The sequence below is a fragment of the Podarcis tiliguerta genome, assembly GCF_965153285.1.
Source record: "Podarcis tiliguerta genome assembly, chromosome: 5".
In the NCBI taxonomy this organism is placed as follows: Eukaryota; Metazoa; Chordata; class Lepidosauria; order Squamata; family Lacertidae; genus Podarcis; species Podarcis tiliguerta.
Window position 1 is genome coordinate 73,076,321 of NC_139538.1, and position 24,629 is coordinate 73,100,949.

The window sequence follows — 24,629 nt, forward strand, 5'->3', positions numbered from 1 at the left end:
CACTATTTTCAAATCTCATGAGAATCTATTACCAGTACATATTTTCCTGGCAAGGTTACCTCTTTGTCTTTTTAATAACTGTCAAATTTTAGTCCTGGGTTTATTTCTGTTTCCAGTTTTGGAATCTGAAGTATTGGTGTAGATGACAATATAATTCTTTACAAGTTTGTAAGTTTTCTCCATTAGCATTCATAATGCACAGCAGCAGTGGAGCACACATTTACCAAAAATATGAAATAGCTCTCGTAAGAAAATTGTGATTCTTTTGGATTTCAGAATAACACTGGACACCAGCAGAAATTGCACTAGTTCTAGTTTTGAATGAGAAAAAATGGGGTTCACTTGTCCTTACCCCTTTTAGTTAATTTGAGGTTAGTGTTTTCATATTTCTGAGGAGGAAAGAGAGGATTTCCTAATTCTATGCATCTTATTCAACATTGATGGTTGAGCATCTTTTCTAGGGTAAAGAAAAAAATTATATGCAAACTGTAGCAATATATTTTGACTGTTGAAATGGCTATGAAGTGTTCTGTGATGTCACATGCTCTACACATCACTGATTTTTAATGGAGTTTCCTAGCAGTGCAGTTTATGGGTTGCTAGTATGCAGAATGTGTGCCACAAATGGTACAGGCACCTGTGTGGACTTCATAATATGGCTAGACGTGAACAAATGGACCAGTGGACCCGGCTGTGGCATAATTAGGCCTGTAGCTCTGTCCTGTTCACCTATTAGTAAACTAGAGGCAAAATAGCACTAAAAGATGCCCTGAAATGGCATTATACTGCTCTAGTTCTCATGGCATATTAAACCATGGTTAAAAACAAGCCCATATTTTAATGTGAACATGCAGTGTACTAGTGCACACTACTGAAAAGTTCCTGTTGCTAAGTGTGGGTACGTTGCCAGGAAACAAGCCAGCATCTGGATTGTGATGCCTGAACCTTGGCTTGTTTCTCTCTAAACAGAGAAGCAGTATCCCCAGGTTGTTCTTTGCTTATTGTTTACAGTTTGTAGGCAGTGAAACAAATGAAAAGCCAGGTTCAGATGTCATCACAATCCAAACTCTGACTTGTTTCATGGCAGTGGCAGTAGTAGGGGAAATAGTAGTTTAACATGCTATGCAAACCAGGACATGATTTGAGAATTACTATATGGTCTTTAGTTGTAAATTATTCTATGAAACTGCACCAGAAGCCTCTCCTATACTATTTCTAAGAGTTGTTAGTGGACACTTTGTTGTGGACTAGAAGTGAGCTTTAGGGTTTTGTGCTGAAAAAAACATCTTTCACATTTTTCAGTACATGATTTGGAAGAACAAATAACAAAAAAACCATACTCAGATCATAGTGATTGGACGTGTTTTATATATTTGTAGGCCAGGGGTCGGAAACCTAAGGCCCATGGGCCACAAGCGGCCCGCAGGGGTCGTTTAACCAGCCCCCTCGTTTAACCATGCAGCGAGTCCCCACGCACTGCGCTAAACCAGCGCGGCACGGGGACTTGCTTCCATGGCGCCAGAAATCATGTCGATGCAGATGCCAGAAATCGTGAGTGTGTGCATGATCGGGCCCATGGAGGGATCTCCGCTGGAGTGAACTGGCCCAGGCGCAACCCGTGTTGTAGGCAAATAAAACTAGCACAGTGCAATATGTACTGGAATTCATACTTGATTAGGTTAAAGCAAAACTATAAACTCAGAACTCCTGATTTGTCTCTTCTTGACATTCTGACTCTAATCTACTTTGAATAATTTTTGAAGGACATTTTAAATGAACCTGATTCATCAACAAATTCTATAATATTCTATATTTTTATTCTTACTATTTTCATTCGAAACTAATTCAGTATACAGATAGATATACGCATATAGGCATGTTTTAGTTGACCTGTTGAGACCCCCATATTGAATAATTTTGTTTGTTTATTTATTTTTTAAATTCGTATAACGGCCTTCATACAAAGATCTCAGGGTGGTTCACAGCATAAAAACACAGCATAAAAACACAAAATGCGTAATAAAAACAAGAAGTATTATTAGAAACCACTGTCATTTTCCTATAGCAGAACAGAAACATTAACAAAAAATGACTAGCTGAAATACTGGGCCCATAGTAAATAATGAAAGGGGTTGAATGTTTTTCCTAATATTCCCTCCATCCACCCAGAACAAGATATTGTTACATGCCACCTCAGTCCCAGAGCAGTGTGAGATTCCAGGGTTTCTAGGCACCCAAGTTTGTGTTTCCTTCAGAATGAGGAACAGCAGAGACTGCGGTGTCTTTATGATATATGGTTTATTTACAACCTGAGCCTATGATGGAGGGGTTCACTGCACTAACATCCCAGAAGAGTCTTGCTTCACCCATAGCCACAGTCTTGGGTACGAGCAGAAATCAGGCATACTTCTTCCTCCAGCTTCTAACTTACACACACAAAACTCAGCTCACAACTCTGACTTTATCTAACTAACTACACACATCTGCCACACAGAGCCACTTCCTTTGTTACCTTAATGACCCATACTTAGAGCTATCCCCAGGAAGTTTACCCGACTATTCCAGGATTTTGAATCTTTGCTTAGATTTTAACCCTAGCTGAATCCAGAAATTACTCCCGCCCCCCATATAAAATTTCAGTGTTGTAAGTTTACACTAAGTAACTTTTCTTTCAAGTTAAAAATCAGCTTGGAACAGAATTAACCCCTTGCGGTAAAATCAATTTTTGTGGTCTGATGGAATTCTGCAATGTGCTGTAATAATTTGTTTTAAATATAGGAGAACCATTCTTGAAGTAGTGTATAACCATTCTTGAAGTGGTGTATTAGCCCAAAGTGTGTGGTAGTGTCACTTTCCCTTTCATTTTAATAGGGGTAGACTGGACACTTGCTTCAAAAGGAAGGACTTGTGTTTTACCAAATCAACTATAGTACAGAGTTTCTGTTGCTGCAGTTTTCAGGGCAGGCACGATGGTGATGTATCAAAATCTGCAACCTATCCCTGAGTTGTGCTACTTCTGGCTCTGCCCATGGTTAATTTTCAGTTCTCCTCCCCCATTAGTTGTCAAGGGGGGAGAAAAAAGAATGCAGCAGCTTTGTTTCCACAAATAGGTAGGCCAGCTCCGCAGCTTATGACAGAGGGAAACATTTACGCCCATTTTTAAACTTCCTTTTTACACCCCCTCTGCAATAAGGTTACAGCATTACCTTAGGAATTACAGCTGTTAATTCATCTCTCACATAAATATTACACAAGAGAGAGATGGGAGGGCAGGCATGCTAGCAGCTTTATAATGCATTTGTGTACTTCTTTGTTGTAATTTATTAAAGAAAAACCTTCATTGTTAATAGCTGGTTTTCAAAAAGATTCAAAAGAGTGCAAGTTATGTGCTAGGGGTTCAGCCAAAGGAAGAAGTGATCATAGCAACTTTGCAGTCCATCAGTGGGGAAAAAACCCTTTTATTATTTCATATGTTTAACTATGAATTACTGATGTTCAACCAAACCACCATAGATTTACTGCAGCCTTGTAGAAAAGGAAGAAATCTTATTTAAAGGTTGCTCAGAGTTGATTCTTCACATAGGCAACCAAACCAATGGATATTTACGTAACTGTTTTGCAATACTATCTTGTCTATTCTTCATACCATTCATTGTATGTTATCAAAAGTATCACCAATATCTCATGTAACGTCAAGCAAAGTTGCTGAATGTTCTACTTGTATTGCAAGCTTTCGTTTTCTGGAGCTCAGCATAATATATAGAATCCACACATGCAGGTTATAGAACTATTTTAAGAATTTAGTCTCACCTGAAATTTCCCCTCTATCTAGCTAACTATGTAAGATTTAAATGTAGTGTGTGTATGACCCCCACCACAATATAATGACTGCAATTCCCTATGTTTCAACTTAGCAAAATTTGTCCACTCTTTCTAAAGTAGCAGTCCTGTGCATATTATTTGAGAGCAAGTCCTATCGTGGCTGCCAAATGCATTTTTAAAAGGCCGAGATTCATGCATGTGTGCACCTGCTGCAGAACAAATTGAGAGGACGTGATTTCACTATCCTCAAAACAGCATTTCTCTATTTATTAGCATGGAGACAAACAAACCAGGCACCCCTTTTTCTACATTAAAATGGAGATTGGTATTCACATGATGATTACTGCCCAGAGGATGCATGAACTGGCCTTCATGTGGCAACCGTTTTATGCAGTGGCTGGAATGAAAGGCAATTGCCATGGATAATTTTTAACCGCTTCTTAAACTATTTAAGCTTTTTTGGAGTTACATCTTTTTACAGTCTGAAACAAACCTAAAACCCAAGCATGCACTCGATTGCAATTATCCATGCTCTGATAACATTTTTGTTAGTCTGAATGTATTATATATGGGGCTATCCTTAAAAGATGGTTTGGAAACTACAGATAGACCCTGTACCATGAGACTGTTAACCCAGGGCATCTCATTAGAAACATCTCCCATCAGTATCAAAAGAGCTTCACTGACCACCATTTGATTTTCAAACCCAGTTTGAGTTGCTCATGTTGACGCTAAAGTCCTTTCTCAACATCACCCTGCCCACAAATTCAGCTATCTATCAACACTCCTCTTCAGTTGTTCTGATGTTGGACAAATGTGATGACTGAAAGAGGGAGTGCACCTAGGATCTATTCTGCCCTTTGGGTGCCAGTCTAGCTATTTTTATTTACCCAGGACTTCTAAGAATTTTACAATTTCAGTAAACCATTTTAATTAGTGTATTGTCTTGTGTTTATGCTGATTGGATTTTGTGAGTTGTAATTATTTGTGTGCGTCAGGCTTAACATCTCATCCCGGGTGTAAAGTGTGGGTCCCATTAAAACATCTTTCAAAGATCTTGAGGTATGCAGGCAATAGAGAATCTACCCCAAGTTCCTTGCTATAATCTTTTTAGGTTTGAAAGGCATACACTATTAAAGCCTTCCCTGTTCTTTGGACGTCTTCGCTGATCTTTATAATAAATTAGAATTTGATAAACAAACCACTTACTTCCACCAGGTACTCTGAAACAATTTTAAAATGTATATAAAAAGGCTATTCTTGTCTTGATTGACTTGGTGTTGCATTTAATAAATACAAATACCTAAAGCCAATTTTTCCTTCAAATATTTTCCAGAAGCAAGCTTTTACAAACCTTGCTGATCTTTTGAATTATTTCAGATTTAAAAGTACTTGTTCTTAGTAAAAGGAACAATGTGGCTTTTGGTGCTGTTTGCCCCCTCTCCGTTCTCTTTTTTATTATTCTTTCTCCCTCATCTTTCTCTGCACAGGGTGGGTATTCTGCTCCTTCCTTCTCTCCCTGGCAGGGCTCATTCCAGGGCATCCCTCGGACTGTTCCACCGCAACGCAGACAGAGTGAGTCTGTACTTCTCACTCATATCCCTCACTGTGCTCCAGTAGCAGTTTTCCCTTTGCACGCACTGTTCATTGTGTAGCATTCTGTTCTTTCAAGCAAAAACATCAGACACATGCGAGTCTGTGGTCTAACCTCAGCACCTCTTTCACTTAACGATATAACTGCAACTTAACAGCTTTATCAAATGGTTTAATAATAGATCTTAAAAGCTACCTGAAACCTTTATTTCATCGATCCTGAAAGTTTGCTTGTTCTCCACCCTTTCATGGCTTTTAAAGTGCGTGTTTGTCCCGTTTGTTCATGTTATCAGCATGTGTGCTCATCCAAATATATTTGTTTGATATTTGTGGAGATGTGTTCATACAAGTCATACTTTGATAACAGTATGTGACACATTGCTATATTTGGAAAATTAAACTTTTCTTTCAGCTGTGAAGCTTTTCCAATGTGCCAGAGTAACAAATTAAGAAAGTAGTGACTTTTCCAGCAATGCATGATTTATTAATATTACTCATTAACTAGCAACAGCTTGATCTAAAATGGGATGTTGTTCTTTATTCACAATAGAAAAGACAAATTTGTTGATTTGTACTGTACTAAAATAGAGTAGAAAACTAGTAAAACTGATATATTGTGAAGCACTAGCTTAAATTATTTCAGGGGAAATATAAAGTGGCTACCTTGTTTGTGTAAACATTTTCATTTGCTTATGGTAGATTTTTTTGCATTTTAAATTATCCATACCCTAGAAAGCTGATTTGCAAAGTAAGGATGTATTCCAATCAGTTTTATTAAAAGTTGAGTGGTGAAATACTTTTTTTAGTAGTTTGAGAATTTGCATTCTCAGCTTCAGTTAGATGCTGCTAAATAAATTAAGTATGGGCAGAAATTAAGATCTTCGGCAATGTTCTTAAGAATATAAAAGGATGATAACTAAAGGGCTACGTATGTTGAGAGAATGCTATTTGGGAACTAAACAAAGACTGAATACTAACTGGTAAGCTTGTGTATATGTGTATATATATGTGTGTGTGTGTGTGTGTGTGTGTGTGTGTGTGCTCTCTTTTGAACAGAGCAAAAACCTGCTCTTATTTTATATTGTGGGCAGAATTGGAACTGAGAACTGGCATTATTTCACCCTTTCCCTGGGATTTGGACTTTGCTATATGCAGTTCCTGCTGTGGACATGCCCCTGTTCTAAATAGCAACACACGGATGTGCTGCATTCCCAACATGTGGTTCAAATCCATGACCCCTGAGATTCAGGGGGTCTCATTCCCAAATGAATGCCTAGTTTCCATTATACTGGACTACACTTGGACGAGGAACTGCTTTGGCTGCTTAGCTGAATTTGCCTGGGCCCATCTTCTCATAGAGTTTGGGTTAGATAGACCTCTGTTGTGCTCCAACAGGATGCTCCTTATGATCTTAGTATGTCTTCCATATTTGGTGGTTCATTAATTTTCAGTGCTATAAGCTGTGCAGTGAAAGTTGCTTAGGGCTAGAAAATCAGTGAAATAAGTAATATGAAAGAGTTCAGTGGAATGCACTTACTGGCCTAGTTCACACATCACATTAAGCCACAGTTTGAAACAGGATGGAGCACCTACGGCCCAGGGGCCAAATGCAGCCCTACTGGCCTCTTCCCAGACCTTGGGACTCTCTCTCTGAGTAAAGCCCCCTCCCCAACAACACTGTTTCCCCAAACTACACCCCTAACTGGCCTTCCTTCACATTCTCCTTTAGAGTTTTTGCTTGGCTGGAATGTGTCCTTGGACGCTGATAATGACCCTTTTTTTATCTGAATGAACAAAGAGAGGTGTGTGAGCATGTGCAGAAACTAATGTACTGTAGAAAGGAGCTACCCACTTTTGCCTTCCCAGCACTAGCATGTGGTCGCAACTCCCAGAAGGTTGTCCAGATGGCAGTATAGTTTTCAGGCTGAAAATGTTTTCCGATTCCTAATTTAAAACAAACCTGTTTGCTTTTTGTGTTGTCCAAATCTGGGCTCATAGTTTGTTTCCTTCCAGCAAATCACAAGTAGTAACCAAGGCTTGTTCTTTGCTCACTGCTTGACATTTGTTTGAGGGAAACAGGTCCAAACCTGGGTTCAGATGAAATGACAAGCCTAATTCTGGCTTGATTTGTCTGTGGTGCGGAAGCAGCAGAAGTGTGGAACAGCAGCATAGGAAGCTGCTTATGTGTCTAGACTAGGTGTGGTAAACCTGTGACCTTCCACATGTTGTTGGACTCCAACTCCAAACATCCATGGCTGATGGAATTGGAATCCAACAACACATGAAGGGACTGGAGGCTCCCCCATCCCCCATTTAGACTGGTAAACTTCAATCCCTCATACCCAGTTGCCTGGAAGCTTCTCTGTAAAGTCTTTGGTATGTGAACAGTCATAGAAGTGCTGATTAGTTTGATGATCAAAGGACCAATCATACCTATATTGAGTCAGGATGGTGGAAGTAAGTGGAACAAATCTGGCATAATTTCAGGATAGAAACTTGTGCAAAACCAGCTAGGGGTTGGGCAGAGTAGTTGTGGATTTAGGAAATTATGAGCTGTGGAAATACCTTGACTCATTTTTGGGTGAGGGAAAGCCAAAAGCTTATAGTTTATCACATATTACTTTTTGAGCATTAATGATAGACTGCAGACCAGGGGCAGGCAATGTGTGGCCCTCTGGATGTTGTTGGATGGCAGCCCCTTTCAGCCCCAGCCAACATGACCGATGGTGAGGATGGTGGGACCTGGAATATAACAACATCTGGAGGTGCACAGGTTTCCTACATCTGATATAGACAAAGCCTTCAAAACAATGTGATGAGCAGGAAGTCCAGAGGCTATTAGAATTTCTGTGTAATCCTTCAAATTATCATAATTAGAGTCAATGCTGAGTTCCTGATAAAGGTGAGTAGAAATTAGGTGCCAAGTCAGTTTTGTCCTTTGAAAAGTTGGCATAGATTTGTTCTTAAGATTCAGGGATATACATGCTTTATGTAAAAGACCTGCGTTAGTACATTGGAATAAAAGCTTTCCTCAATAGGTTCATATACACAACCATGTAATGAAAGAGAGGGTACTCTTTGGTCATGGCAATTGCTCATTGTTGTGTCTTGGTCCTCTGACACCACTGTCCTTGTCTTTTTCTTGTCTCTGCTTTCCATTTTGCTATTGGCAAGGAGTTGAGGAATTAGTCCATTACTTCTATGATAAAGCGTGGTACAGTACAACTTCAGATTTCTTCCTCCTTCCACTTCTTCACTATTGTGTATGCTGCCTGCATGGTGCATGCATGTCAAAGTTGTGCATGCAGAGTTGTCTTGTTTTCTCCATACCTCATAACATTAATAGGAAAAGGCTGTTTGGTAGTTCTTAATGAAATCAAAGTAAATGTTTCATCTCACCTGTGTTATAAGCAAGAGAATCACATTTTCATGCCTGTATTTTTCTACACCTTACTGAGTGGCATTAAGTTGTACGCAACATTGCAAAACATTTGAAGTAATTTCCAGTTTACTGTGTGTGTCTTATGTGGCAATTCTCTTCATTGATTTTCTGCTATTGAGCACCCTGCGACAACTCATGTAGAACCAGCCTTCACAGGATGCTGCTATATTGTGGCAGGGTATGTGTGGATCCTTTATACTAGAACATCTAGAGAAATCTGGAAATGGATAATTTCTAGAACCTATCTTTATTGTAAAAATACATGTTGACAATATCCAAAGGCACAATTGGTGTTTAATACTTTGTCATAATCTTCTTCCTTGGTTAGACAGCATTGGAAGTATTCTACAGCACAATAAACATATAGTGCTTTTCTTAGTGCACACAGCATTGCATATGAGTTTTCATTAATCCTCATAACATCCTTGTAAGAGGCTGTTATTACGTCCATATTACAAAGTGAGATGGGGATATGGTTGGAAGAGTGATTACTTAATGCTTCCCAACGAGTTCATGGTAGAAATGAAATTTAAATTGGGACCTGACTCACAACTACTCCTGTCAAGCAACATTAGTTTCACATTAATGGAAAGCTCCACAAAACAGTTTAAACAAGTAGCTATCATATACATTTCAGTTAGGTCCGTACCAGGTGTTTGCTGGTGAACACCTTAAGGGTGAAAGTAGAGCTTTAGAGGGGAACCTGGCAATGGAGATATGTCTTCTGTTTCTCTGACATTTGCTCCATAAAACAAATTGATGTGTTTGACCCCTTCCCCTGCAGCAATTTTTTTACATGAGTGCTACAAAGCAGGCTGCTTTTTGTAGTGGGTGAAAGTGTTTGTGAAAGTCCCTCTCCAATTTCATCTCAGCCATGCAGTTTCAATATACTTCGGACTATACATGTATAGCCAGCCAGTCAACTTATTTAACCAGCTAGCTTATTGAAATACTTCTGTAACTGAAAGTAAATGAAAACTCAGGCTTAAATTAAACTAGACCTAAATTAAAACAAACTAGTAGTACATAGGCATTCCATACACTGGAAAGCACATATTAATGCCTATGCAGATTTCTACAGTTGATAGCATTTGTTTCAATAAATGGCCTATTCATTGTGATTATAGAAAAGACTGTAATTTTGAATACGTAAACATATTTCTCTTGCTTAGACAGAAGGTACACCTTTAAACTAAGCTTATTAAAAGTGGCCAAACCATTCAATAATAACTTAGCAAATTTCCTTCTGGATTCAGTATAAATGTCAGTAATAAAAGTACATAAAAACAAATGTTTTTGATCACCTGAGCTCAACAAATCGAAAACAAGGAATTTTCTGATTCCATTCCTCATATCAAGTAGACATGATTTGGAATATCAGTAGCCATATTCAGATTATCATATCCTGGATGATTGAGCCAAGATATGAACAAGACTTGTACCCACATAGGCAGCTCCTTCATTCCTCTTTATGATGACATGTTCTCCATTGGCCCTTCCATTAGGATAGGCCATGAAGGAGGCTTGCCCAGAGGGGAAATAATCTGGGGGCAGAAACTGAAGACCCTTAATGCTAATTAAAGACTTCTTGGCTTTACTGCATGGATGGGTAAAAGGCTTATGATATCTGTGCTTATTGTTAATGTAAGATTATCCATAGTGGCCAATATGAGAAATGTTTTATGCAAGGCAAACCATGTTAATACCTGAGAAGAATGTGGACCGTTTTTTAAATGAAGATTAGGAGCAAACTCTTTCCATCTTTTCTTAATTTAGCTATGATAAGGTGTGTGTAGTTTTTTTTGCCTGACATTGGTTTTTTAGATATTGTGGAATGATCCTAAATTTGGCATTGAAATCCAGTTTCTGGATTTGATTCTGCTTTACTAATAAGGTATTAATCCATTTTAAGAGGCTTTTAATACTACATAAGGATTCAGAACCTTTTAGCTATAAATTTCAATTCTGTCCTAATTCAAACTTCTGGCATAGAAGTCTTTGAAATCTATTTTGTGGAATTTCTAGCTGTTCCGTCTGCATTGTTCCTCTAATCTTGGCTCCATATGACAAATTGGGAAAAGATTTCTGTGTGCCCTACCTGCAGGGGAATTAAATTTGGCCAGATGGCAGGTTTAGCAACCTTTTACTATGAGAGTGACCTCAATTGTTAAAGCAAACTGATTCAAAGAACTGTGAGCATAAGGAGAAATGCATCAATGCAGTGTAGTGCCACAGTGTAGTGGGGATTGGGTTATTGCAGTCTTCTCCAGTGTGGTGCCTTTTAGATGTAGTTAGATTCTCAGCTTGCATTATCCCTTAGTTTTGGCTATGTTGGATGGAATTGGTGGAAATTGAGGCCTAACATCATAAGTTGGGGAATGCTGGATTACAGTATTAGAAACAAGAAATAAGGAAAATATAGGATGCAGCCTATTAATTTGAGTAGGCCATAGAAAGGCTTGATACTTTGCTTGTGCAAGAGAAGTGGACACGGAACAATGCATCCAAACTACAAGAAAGAAGATTCCACCTAAACATTAGGAAGAACTTCCTGACAGTAAGAGCTGTTCGACAGTTTGAATTTGCTGCCAAGGAGTGTGGTGGAGTCTCCTACTTTGGAGGTCTTTAAGCAGAGGCTTGACAACCATATGTCAGGAGTGCTCTGATGGTGTTTCCTGCTTGGCAGGGGGTTGGACTCGATGGCCCTTGTGGTCTCTTCCAACCCTATGATTCTATGATTCTATGAAATGAGGGGAGTCCTTGGGGTCTGGAGTGCTCTTCTGCTAAGTCACAGGGCACAGCCCGCTACATTAATGCATTAGTCCAAAGATGCACTGCTACGACTACTAACTAGTGATTTTTAAAAATGCATAATTGGATGGTAACCTTCGGTAATGGTAGAAATGGAGAAATGATCTGCACAGTAAAGCTCTGAATTATCCCTTTCTGTCTTCATCATCCACTGCCATGCTTCTCCACTTTGACAGTCTGGAGATATCATGGCAGATACAAGCCAGGACAACCTTTCTGGCTCTTCTGCATGTCCTTTTCTGTTAACCATTTCTTTTCTCCCTTTCCATCTCCTAAAATAGTAAACTGTGGAATGTTAAGTCCTCCTACACACAGTGTTGCATGTACCTCCGTGTAACTTTGGAGTCTCCAGCAGCAGTTAAGTGACATGCACACATGGAAGTTGGGGTTCTGTCAAGATTGCTTAGACACATATTCACACTTAGGTTGTCAACATGGTTGTGGAAAACACCTAGTTTACATACTGTATGTGTTGTGTGTACCTGCCCTGAGACTAGGAAATTAATGCATCATATTTAATGTTCAAATCTTCAAATTGCTTTCTTAGCAATTCCTTATGTTGACAGCAACTCTAGGTGCTGGAGGAAATGTAGAAGAGCAAAGGTGGGCATACAATTTAGAAATATGAAGAAGTAGAACATCAAAAAGATTATAGCTGGCACTGCACAAATGAGAGAAAATGAAAGAATTTCAGGCAAGGGGTAGGATTTACAGGTAGATTTTCTTCACATTATGGTACCTGGCACTTGTATGCCTTCTTCTAGTAGTAATATATTTTCATTTCCTTGAGTTGCCAGTATTTTTACTGGGGCATATGGTCAGAAATGATGGACTGCTGGGAAATACAAGAAGTGAATAAATATAAAGAAGTGAGTAAATATTACAACATAAAATGTTAAGAAATGTTGATAGTTTAGAAATATTTAAGGTCCTTGGAATAGTTGTTCCTGCATTTCTTGGTACATATAGAAAATCATTAATAGAGCAGTCAAGTGCATATCTGCTCAGAAGTAGGTTTTATAGTGAAGTGGTATTTACTGTCAGATAGATGTGCCAAGGATTGCAACTTTAGAATATTAAAACACTTTGTATCAATAGAATTCTTTCATTTTGTAAAGGAGACTTTGCAATGGCTGTCTGTAGTTAGATTTCTACAATACAAGAGCAGTCCTAGAGTGCAGTTAAGAAAGGAGAAGGGGTTTACATGACTATAGGAGGTGTGCGTGTATGGAAATACACACACACACACGTTGACAAATGTTCAGTCATGAATCTCCAGGACTGGGCAGTTTGAAGACCACTTAAAGCATCTCTGGCCCAGGGAGATGCACTTAACCACATGCATAATATGTGGATGTTTTCATTTGAGGCAACCTACACCTTCCAGGCAAGTCCCCAAGCTGCTTTTTAAACTCCCCTAAGCAATAAAAGAGGGACGCGGGTGGCACTGTGGGTAAAACCTCAGTGCCTAGGCCTTGCCGATCGTATGGTCGGCGGTTCGAATCCCCGCGGCGGGGTGAGCTCCCGTCGTTCAGTCCCAGCTCCTGCCCACCTAGCAGTTCGAAAGCACTCTTAAGTGCAAGTAGATAAATAGGGACCGCTTTATAGCGGGAAGGTAAACAGCGTTTCCGTGTGCTGCGCTGGTGCTGGCTCGCCAGCTGCAGCTTCGTCACGCTGGCCACGTGACCCGGAAGTGTCTTCTGACGGCACCGGCTCACGGCCTCTAGAGTGAGATGAGCACGCAACCCTAGAGTCGGACACGACTGGCCCGTACGGGCAGGGGTACCTTTTTAAGCAATAAAAGAGTACAGTTGGGGAGCTACTGATAAGGAAACTTCTGCTTCACTCTGCACCATAAATACTGGCTTGTTGAGAAAAAGTTATTTTCACTTTTGTTTCAGTCAATATAAGATGGTAAAGCTTGTAAAAAATTATTGAGGTTTGGATGGTTGTGATGATGTACTGCAGTGTAGAAGTGTGCGCACACTCTTTTTTTCACTCACACATGGTGGCCTCCTAAATCCCTGATGATCATCATCATCCAGAGGGGCTTAGGAAGGAAGCAGAATGTTCTAAAAGTGCTTCTGCAACCTGATCAATGGATGATTGCTGACCTGAAAAAAGTACAGCATTTGTACATTGCATTCTGATTACCTGCTTGAGTTTTGCTTTCCTCCCTCTTTCTGTAGTGTATGGGAATCCTCCTAGCTGGATTCTGGTATAAGCTGTTATCTATGCATATAACTTGCAGTCACACCCTTTCCCCTTGTTACTAATTATATTACTTTATTTTGGGTCACTTTGTAACTGCTTTTAAAACTAGCTTTTCTGGGAAGCTGTGTAGTCTTCTTTCTCCCTCCCACTCTCACAAAATATTGTAGTCTTCCCTTCAGCCCTGCACAAAGTGACTATACTCATGCAACAGTGGTATGTCGTCTAACATCACATCTACAAAGCTAGGATTGCTATACAGAAATTCACTGAGAACAAAAATAGGCTAGCAACCCAGTCCTAACATATACAGAGCTGTATCTGCCCACAGTGTTGACATAATGATCATTGTAATGCCATTTTTACATTTGCGGTTTAATGTGTTGCATTGGCTCAGTTTGCAGTTGACACTAAGCTAAAACACAGCTTAGCATGAATGAGTAAGGCCTTGGATAGGAGATCAGGTTCACTTTACTCCCCCAGTTCTACTGCTCTCCTGTGAAATAAGCTACAGTGGGGACATCTCTGCCCCACAGGCCTAATCAGACCCACTGAGCTTCCACATTTGGCCCACTAGGCCGTTTTGGTTAAGCCATGCTCACATGTCCTACCCCTGATGTCATCTGTAGTATGAAGTGTGTGGCAGGTAAAGGTACAGCTCTTTGCTGAAATTGGGTTTGTAGGCACCACTGGTCAGCAGCACTTGCAAAGCCCTATGCCTTTGAAACCACTGACATGCAACTGATCAGTGGAGCTTGCACTGAGCCTTTGTTCACATGGTTTGATGTCAGACCATGTGGGCAAAGGAAAATGCCACATGAAGGGTGAGGGAGGTTCGCATCTGACCCACTGACTAGCTCTAGTTCCCCATCTGAACCTAGACTCAATGGTTTGTCTGGAGTGAGACGAACTATGAACCCTGGTTCAAATTACACACTAAGCGAAGCCATAAAAAAGCTCAGAGCAGCACAGCAGGACGGGGAGCAGCAAAGCAGCAGAAATATCTTTTCCAGGAACTTCCACATTTGCAATAAGCCAATGGCTTACAGTTGTGTGTGGTCCTGGTCTTTGACTAGCTCTTGATACATTCCAACTTAGGTATTTATGTAGAAAACTTGGGACTGGATAGTCAGTATGTTCCACTAATTTGCAGTGTGTTGATCTTGTGAGGGGCCAGGGTACTCCAAACTATAGTCTCCAGGTCTTTCACTTTCTAAAGTTATGGGAGAGGGAGGAGCACATTGATATTTCTTACAGAACTAAATGTAAGCCTTTGTGTAGGGTAGGGGTTTTTTAAGTGCCCAAAATTCCATTGGTAAAATGAGATGAACCTATACATAACATGCAGTGAACATAATAGGCTGCTTTATCTTACCCATTTCTGTCTGCTCTGACAGGTGGTAGTTTTTTGAGGTCTCAGGCAAAGATCTTCTCCAACCTTGCTACCTGTGTTCATTTAAATTGAGGCAGTATGAATGTGGCTATTGTACACAAAGCTCATGCTCTTTCACTTAGATATAAGTTCTTTTTTGTATATTTACATCCTTTTTTCAGGTGTGGCAATTGCCACACAATATAATGTTCCTAAACTCAGGGTTCATTCTGTATAATTGTATTATGCAGTGACTTCATTAAAAATCTCTCTTTTTAATCTCTAGCTTTATAATCAAACCTTCAATTCATCTGTTTTCTGTTTCTTGAAAAAAGTATTTTCAATCCATTGCAAAGTGTTATTTAAAAAAGGGGGGGCAGCAAATTCCTTATGTCAACGGCGGGTATGCAGCTTTTGCCCTAGTTGCAAAAGCATTCTGCAAGCTCTCAGTTCAGACCTTTGACAACAACAATCAGACCATCTGCTGGCAGCCCATTGAGCTGTCAGGGAGCCAGGAGAGAAGCTTGGCCTTACCTACAGTTGACTTGTGGCCCCTTTAGGTTACCTCAAGGTAAAGCAGCCCTCAACAGAAGAAAAGGTTTCCCCTCCCCACCTTATATAATAAAACCTTAAGAATTTTATTCATAGCTGTAGCGTATGAGCACTTAATAGGAAATTATAGGTGTAACATCTCATTTACATGTGTGTGCCATTAAATTTGCTTACCATTTCTTGGGCATTAACGTTCTTTTTGCTACAATAGTATGTGTGTGTGGGTTTTTATTGTTTGATCTGGCTATTTTTCCTGCTACAATTGAGTTAATAAATTTTCCCCTGTGTTGCACAATTTATTTGAGATTGCTGGATTTTATTCTTTTGTTGTTTCAGATGTCTGGAATGTGCTTCACCTGTTTTTCAAATGTAAACTTTTGAGGGAAAAGCTGGATTTCAAATTACCCTAACAAATCAGTGTGTCTTTCATTTATATTAGCTGATTTTTACCTAATTGTTGGCATGTAACTCTCTCTCCTGTAGCCTCAAGTACTACAGCCTTCCAGCCACCTTCCCAGTTTCACAGACCTCGCCCAGGGAAAATTAATAAAAACGTCACTCATCGGGGCCCACAATGAACCAACTGAAGACCAAAAGAAAAGTGCTGGCCATGAATCTCAAAATGCTGCAGATGGCTCCTTCACCAATAGCCTAAATGAACTGAGCACTTTAAATACACAGTTAAATGTAAGAAAGTCAGAGGAGAATGCACATTCCACCAAGAATGTAAAAGTTAGAGAGAAACCTAAAGAACTGTCTGGTAGAAAATTTAATACGCTACATTCGCATCCCTCTTCTCACTCATCTTCCCAAGTAAATACTCAAGAAGTGCAGACCAAATTAGTTCTAAAAAACAATTGCTCACGGACAAACCAGGCTTCAGCGCCAAAGAGTTCAAGAGCCACCAAGACTCCGAAGCAGAATGCTTTAGTGCCTCCTCCAGTAACGGTTGCAGCAGCATCTGCAGATGGCTCTTCTGCTTCAAAGGAGCCTGAACAGCTGCCACCAAGCTACCCAACACAACTGCAGCTGGCATCAAGTCAGTCTGACCTGAGTCATAAGAGCCAGAAAATCTCAAAGCTTCGTCCTCCAACGATTTCCTTTAGGCCCAAGCAAATGACAAATCCAAAAATCATGATGCCTCCTGAATCTCAGAATACCTGGTCAAAGACAAACCACTCAAGGCAACTAATACAAGCAAAAGAAAATATGCAGAATCAAGATTCAAACATTCATTCTGGTGACTGTGTGGCTCCTAATCGGCATTCCCGCCTCCCTAAACCAAAGACATAATTGAAATCATGACTTGCTTATGAACATCTCAATGTCCTGTATTGTAAAGCTGCTTACTCTCACCCTTTCTTGTCTCAGTCAAGAATCTTCATCAAAAGCATGCATGCACTGAATGCTTCAGTTCTTTTGGTACTTAACTATTATAGTCTAATCTCCCTTGATTTTGTGCCATTTAGAAGTCTGTGCTATCCATTGATTGCATTGCCCATTTGTCCCCTTTTAAGATTGTTTGGCTTAATACTAAAGTTTGAAATGGCTACTGGTTGCTAAGAGTAATGCACCATTTGTTTGAGGAGGAGAGACGGCTTGCTGGAAATCCAACCCTTAGTAGTTTGGACCACTGAATGTTTGGTGGTTATGGATACACGTTTGGCTCTGACATCAACTATAAGTGATAAATTAGTTTTTTATCTTCAATCTCAGCCATAATTCTGACACTGTATCTCAGAGACCTATGCAAAATGCTCCTATTTATTACAACAGTGAACCCAAGACTGTCTAAATGATGTATATTTGGTGTTGAATTGGGGTTTTTATGCCAGGAGGATCCCAAATTGCTGTAGTTACTTTTTGAATTTATATTTCACTGTTCACAAGCGGCAAACAAAATTTCACAGGGTGAAATGGATATTAGTTAAATTTTAAACATTAATCCACCCAAAACCTTTTCATGCAGATAGTTGTAAAATGGTTATGTGCTGTGACCCTGGGAATAATGACTCCGTGACACCTGTGTTGTGGATTTTCGCAACATAACTTTCATGTTAAGATTTAACTTAATTGTAACATTATTTATTAATTTATGTTGCTGTTGCAAGTCTTATGAACCCAACTTGAAATGTTTGCACAAACCTTTGCCATAAATGTAGGGTTTTGAAAATTATTTTTCATAATAAAAGCTTGTTTTTTAAAGAAATATTTTTAAAATACACAGACACACTTTGGGAAAGCTTGTGGAGTCATAAAAACAGAACTGGTACTCTTCCAGAGATTAATAATATTGCATTTGTGGCTAGTTCCTAGGTATTGAATGAGGGATGGAAAATGACTGTTAAAGGAGAAAAAAACTCTTAGATACTCTGTATGAAGATGGTTGTAGTTTAAATATTTATGGCGCAATGAAGTGTAAAGATATACCTGTAACTTGCATTAGCAAATATGCAATAAAATGCTCTTATGAGAAACACTGCACACACCCCAAAACCAAATATGTAGTAGGTTATCTAAGTCTTACTCGAATGCCAACCAGAGAACAACGGTTAGAAGGTAGCCTTTTCAAATGCTGCCCTTTGTACTGTTAAATGAAGCAGGTGTGAGTACATTACAGTAGTAGGTTTGAATCCTTTGTTGAATGCTATCTCAAACATTGATACTTCATAAATGAAACCAGAGCATTTGCAGCTTGGGCTTCCTTTAATCCAAGAATATATGCCTCCCTCCGAAGGGATGTTGAAGACGTTTCCATAAATCAAACATGGTTCATTAGTCATAAGACTGACCAAGAATATCCTCTTAGGTTAACTATATCTATGCACCTTAAACCTGTAAGAGCATATGTTTGTGATTGCTGTCCTCAACTAGGGAATACTCTCATCCGCCCAAGAATTGTCAACAGCAGGAAACATTTTCAAGATGCAAAGCTGGTCGATGGGAACTGCAGATTGTGAATTTTGCCTCCCAGCACCTTACATTTCTGTGATAACTGATGGGGAAGCTCTATCATTGTAGGCTCCCAATGCAATTCAGAACCCTCTAAATTGCTTGAAGGCGGCACATGGGTCTACATGATTCCCAAGAAGTTATCCTTCAATATGTGAGGGTCAGAATGAGGCCGACAGCCCCTGTATAACCCTTTTGCATGAGTAATGCATTAAAAGGGCTAAAGTACAACTAACTTCCTAAAGCAACACAACTTTTTTAAACATCAGTTGCCTTTTTGTGACCAGGGATAGGGTAATACGAGGTCCTACAATTTAAATTGTACAATGGTTTTCTCAAACCTTGAAATGGATTATAACTCAAATTCTCACATTATTCTGTTTAATTAAGGCAGACTAAACGCTTCCTTTTATATTCCATCTGTCCAAATAGTTTGATTAAATGGTTACTTGCTAGATGTGATGCCCACAGTAGATATTTTAGCATTTACTGTGGCACAGCAGTTTGTGTTACAAAAGTGTTCCTTTCTGGTTGGAGTCAAGATGCAATTACAGCATACTCTTTGAAAAACAAATATAGCATGATCCCATATTGACATATACAGCTGGTACTCAATGTTTTTCCAATATTCAAACATTACTGGAGCAGAGGTTATTGAAACATCTTCTTGCCCCTTTAGATAAATTCAGACATCTTGTTGAAGAAAAGAGACCAGCTGTCATTGGTAAATGAAGTTTTAGGAATAATTTAATTATATCTTATCATTCTACATCTACCCTTATTAAGTCAATTTCAGTCCAGCTACAAAAAAATAATTTGCCAACCCACCAACATGTATAATGAGCAGTCTGACAATTTGTTCTTCTGGAAAGGAATTGTCACTTGCCCAGGGCAACTACTCTAAAAGCTGTTTTCCGTTATTAAAGACCTTTGCACCACATTTTAAAGCTTGGACTTTTACAGATTTCCTTGGATATAAATTAGAAATAATTAAATTATTTATTTTTTTAAATTAATATTACTAAAATAACTGTATTCCTCAGAGCACTTAATGAAAAGTTAGCGCTGGAGATGGTCTTGGTTCTATTTCTTAAATTACTAAAATATAGTACCTAATGAAAATGAAGTATTTTCCAAATATAATTTTAAGATTGCATGCCCCATTTAAAAAAAAAATGTCTGGCAATTTAGAAACAACGCAGAGGATAGCGGATCGATTACATGTAAGGTTTAGATGGATAATCTAAATTGATTGTGCTGCCAGCACATGCAAACTTGGGGGTGGGCTGAGTTTGCCACTGTCCCTAGAAAAATGAGTTTCCACCCTGCCAAAGGCAATTATCTGACAGAGGAAGCTTAGCTAGGGGCTTTCACCATCATGCATTTGTCAGTCTCTAAACTGGATATGTAATCTTCCCCCAAGTATGACTATATCAAAGAAAGTTACAAAGTATGTTGAGAAAGTTCAGAGTGTGAGACAAAGCTCTTTTAGGTGATGAGAGGGAAAACTGAAGGCTCATGGTGGTTTGGAGAAAGTGCTGTTTGGAGTGCCAGGCCTGTAGTGGGACTCTAATGGTTATATATTTCAAGAAATATTAATACTTACTTAAAGGGAAGAAATGCCATTAGCACCAATAGAGATGATTATTCTAAATGCAGATATTTAAAAATTTGGATTTTGTTTAGGTTTTTAAACGTGTGCATTCTACCTTTCTGGATCCTCCTACGTTATGCAATAATTCCTAAAGTGTTAAACAGCTCCTCAAAACGTATATATATTGAAGATATCTATCTTTTAACAATAGCTGTAAAAGCGAAACAAAACTAATTTTGCACTTTATAAACTATGAGCTCCGTTGCTTGGAGTTGTGCCTAAATTTAATCTAAATGCCTGTGGTTGAGTTAGTGAAATAGTTTTTCATTATGCATTGGAATTAGAGTTTGGGCTTTTAAAACAATGGCAGCTTTCCATGGATGATGCAGCTTACAAATGCCGCCAGCCTCTTCCATTCCCTGCCACCTGTTCATTATTATCTCCAAATGTTCACTGTATCATTGTGCATTACTGCAAGGTATTGTCCCCCAAACGCTTGTCTGTCTAAGCATCCACTTATTTAATACCTAGCATTTGCATACTATCGCTTAAAAATTGGGAGCAATTTCTTTTGAAGGAGAGGCCCCTGGAGACACCAGAACAGAGGCTTAAATACTCTTTGTTCTTCAAGTTTTATACGGTTCGATATGATTTTTGATCTATTAATGAAACCATGTGCAATACTAAGCACCCTCCTCCCCAAAGTTGAGTGAATCATTTGTGTAATCAATGAGCATCAATTCTTTCAAGTGGTTCTCAGACATATAACATGAACTCCCACTCCAGCTATGGTGAAGTTCAAGTTCACAGAAATCAATCCTTGGTCTCAAATGCTGGGTTTTTTTGTTGCTGTTCTAATGCAGCATACATACATAGAATGGCATTTGTGATTTCTTTTGTTCCTTGCATGTCAATACATGTGCATTCATGAAACCTTTCATATACTGGTAGAGTAATACGTCTGCAGATGAAACATAAATTACTCTCTTTTTTTGCATAACTATCTGCATTTTTGCTAGGCACGCCTTCTTATACCATTAAAATGGATATTGGTTTTGGAATGGGGTTTCCATTTTGTCTTTGTTTTCACCTGGTTGCAATGATTCTCTGACCACCATGGGCACAATTCTGGCAAAGCTAAGCACATTTAAGGCCTGTTGATTTCCATAGATGAGTTTGGTTTGTGCTTGGCTCTCCCTCATTGAAATCAGTGGGACCTGTGTGCTTAATGCTGGTGAAATTTGTCCTGCTGAAATGCAATCATGGTCGTAGATCCGGGTTTCAGTCTCTTCTACAACCATGCTATCGGAAAACTCCAAAATATTTTGATCACTGCTGTGGTAAAGCTGCTCACTGCCTACATAAATGTCAAAAGCACCACAATAAATTAATATTAACTGCAGTGTTAGTATTAAATTTGGTACTAGCTGCAAAAGTACCCTTAATACATAGTATTTCGTTAAAAAAAATATTAAAGTAAATACTGTATATTGGAACTTGCTTGTAAAGATGATTTAAAAACTTGTATGTAAAGACTTTCCTCAGTGTTGCTTTAGTGAATAAAATTCATAATTCTGAATGTCTTTGTGTGTTAGCAGTCATTTGTCTGCATTTTTGTGGTTTGCTTGGGTAGATTCTGGGAGATGCAGAGTGTTCTGGATCTTAATTTTAAAATGAGCATTCTGCCGCCTAGTATTATCAACAGAAATCTGAACAAATCACAATCCGTTGGCTCATCTGAAATCAAATGTAATTTTAGATGAACAGAATAATGGAAATAATGGGGTAGGGACAACAATGGGTCCTACAAAAGTGTTTTGAACACGTCCAGTCAAAAGTTAATGCAACTGCATTCAGTCGAACTTACTCCCAAGCTATGCATAGGAATTCAGTCATGCTAATTTTAATAAACTGAGTATTACTACGTGTCCTGTTGCTTTTTGGATTTGGTGTGTAAGACTGCACAGCTGCTTACATTTTAAGACTCCTTGGGGGTAATGGCTTTGGGGCTGCCATGATGTGCTCTTATTTCTAAATTTACTAGTACACCACTGTGCAACAATCTTTTAAAACAATCTTTTCACTCATTCGGTATTAATCCTTATTGTTATTTGGTGCTATCTTGCTGTCCTCCTCAGACGAAAATGTCTATATAATAGTTGAACATGTAAAATATTAATAGTTGGAGGGGACAAATATTCTAGTTAATGTGCTTTCCTGCTTTTTAATATTGCATCAGTTTGTGCAGTCTCTAAATGCTTCTGCAGATTGCTGCTCTGAAAGTAAGGATTTCATGTGGGAACTTGGATTTCATTGGATATAAAACACTGCAATCCAGATACACATTTTGAAGCCAACACAGTCATTTGATGGGACTTGACTTACAGGTTCTTGAGATGTAGTATGCACTCCACTCACTCCTTGTCTTTCATAAAAAACGATGTCAGGCCTACTGTGATTTTAGCGTGTTTCTTTAGCACCTAGCTCTGTGTAAACACTTATTTTTGTATTTACCCTTACCACATTTGTAGGCCATACATTTTCCAAGGATCTGGTAATTTCACCCCTGAAACACTTTCATAAAGTGACTGGCCAATGTGAGTGAGCTCAAAAGCCTTGTATGAATTTGTACCCAGCTCTCTCTAGTCCTAACTCCCAGCAACCTGTCTTCTGTACTACATGGGATGTCCTCTTCCAAATAGCATTTTAACGTCTCTTCGTCTTTAAGGTACATTAGGCAGATAGTCACTTGGGCAAGGACACCCATTGAACACATAAAGGATTTAAAGCAGAATTTCCCATGTCCAGGCCCAGCAATCAAACCACTGCACCCAATGGAAGAGGCAGCTTGAGAGGAACTGGTCTACCCCAGCCCATAATGGATTGCAATAAGCCCTCAGTTTATGTGGGGGTTACGTTCCATGGATTGCTCCTTAAGCCAAAATCCCATATAGTCAAAACAAATGGGGTGCAATGGCAGTTGGGATTGCCAAAGTCTATTTCCTCGACACCCGTCTACTTTTTAATTGTAAAAGAAAAAGAAACAGGTCAGGGACATATAGCTAAATACACACAAGTTAAGTGCATGTAAGTTATGGTCTTAAAAGGTAAAAAGGTAAAGGTACCCCTGCCCGTACGGGCCAGTCTTGACAGACTCTAGGGTTGTGCGCCCATCTCACTCAAAGAGGCCGGGGGCCAGCGCTGTCCGGAGACACTTCCGGGTCACGTGGCCAGCGTGACATTGCTGCTCTGGCAAGCCAGAGCCGCACACGGAAACGCCGTTTACCTTCCCGCTAGTAAGCGGTCCCTATTTATCTACTTGCACCCGAGAGTGCTTTCGAACTGCTAGGTTGGCAGGCGCTGGGACCGAACAACGGGAGCGCACCCCGCCGCGGGGATTCGAACCGCCGACCTTTCGATCGGCAAGCCCTAGGCACTGAGGCTTTAACCCACAGCGCCACCCGCGTCCCCTGTGAGTTATGGTAAGTAAGTTATGGTCCTACTGTATACTAAATCGCCTAGAGGTAAGGATTGAAGTCAAGGCTGAGGTTTGTGCAACAAACAAGAGGCAAAGTACCAACTCTCTTTCCACAAATAGTAGAACTCTGAGGAAGATGGCTGCTTGCTTCCTGTTTCCTGCTTGTGTCTTCACAAAGCAAGTGGGCCCATGCCATTTCTGAGCTAGCCCTAAGAAGTCTGAGCTCTAATGCAGCCATAGCCCATGTGGTACAACTCCCATGATGCATGACCATTGACCATAATGGCAGGGGCTAATGGGAACTGTAGTACAACAACATCTGGAAAGGCACCACATTGGTTGCCCTTATTCAAATGTTACAAATTGATTGCAGGAGAGGAAGAAAGAGAAATATCTATTATGGCAACCTGAGTCCAACTAAATAATCAAACCAGGCATCACCCCCTGGCACTCAATCCATCTCAGTTCAAGAGGAAGCTGTTCCTCCTTCACCCAGTCTTTAATCAAAGCACCTAGTATTTAGTCCCTCTGGCCAAGCCAAGTAACTTAGTTCAATTCAACTCCAATTACTACTACTTTTTAAACTGGAAAGAGCAGGCTGTGCTGTTGTCAGATGTGCCTCAAGCCAGGAAGCCCCTGTTTTTCTCCAAATCAAGAGTGGAAAAGGGAGTGTGAGGCAAGAGAAGGTAATGGATGATTTAGAAGGGGATGATGTTGCACCATGCTGTTTTTGTGAAAGTATGTGGCCTTTCTTCTTCACAGCACTGCGATGGTCTCCAGTGCTGGTGCTTCTGAATAGCAT

At 39.6% G+C, this 24,629-nt stretch overlaps 1 protein-coding gene across 8 annotated transcripts in view; it reads left to right on the forward strand.

Moving 5' to 3' along the window:
• The window catches only part of CCSER2 (coiled-coil serine rich protein 2), a 51,090-nt gene extending 29,162 nt beyond the window's left edge, over positions 1-21,928 (forward strand). For 5 of the 8 annotated variants that reach the window (XM_083439941.1, XM_083439942.1, XM_083439940.1 and 2 more), the window contains one exon: positions 16,287-21,928. In XM_083439941.1, coding sequence (XP_083296067.1) covers positions 16,287-17,096 — 810 coding nt within the window. In that variant the 3' untranslated portion in view covers positions 17,097-21,928. Of the gene's footprint in view, positions 1-5,312; positions 5,398-8,589; positions 8,630-8,976; positions 9,036-16,286 lie in introns of all 8 variants that reach the window. The other 3 variants (XM_083439946.1, XM_083439944.1, XM_083439945.1) reach the window with 3 other exon arrangements.
• Positions 21,929-24,629: the final 2,701 nt, after the last annotated feature.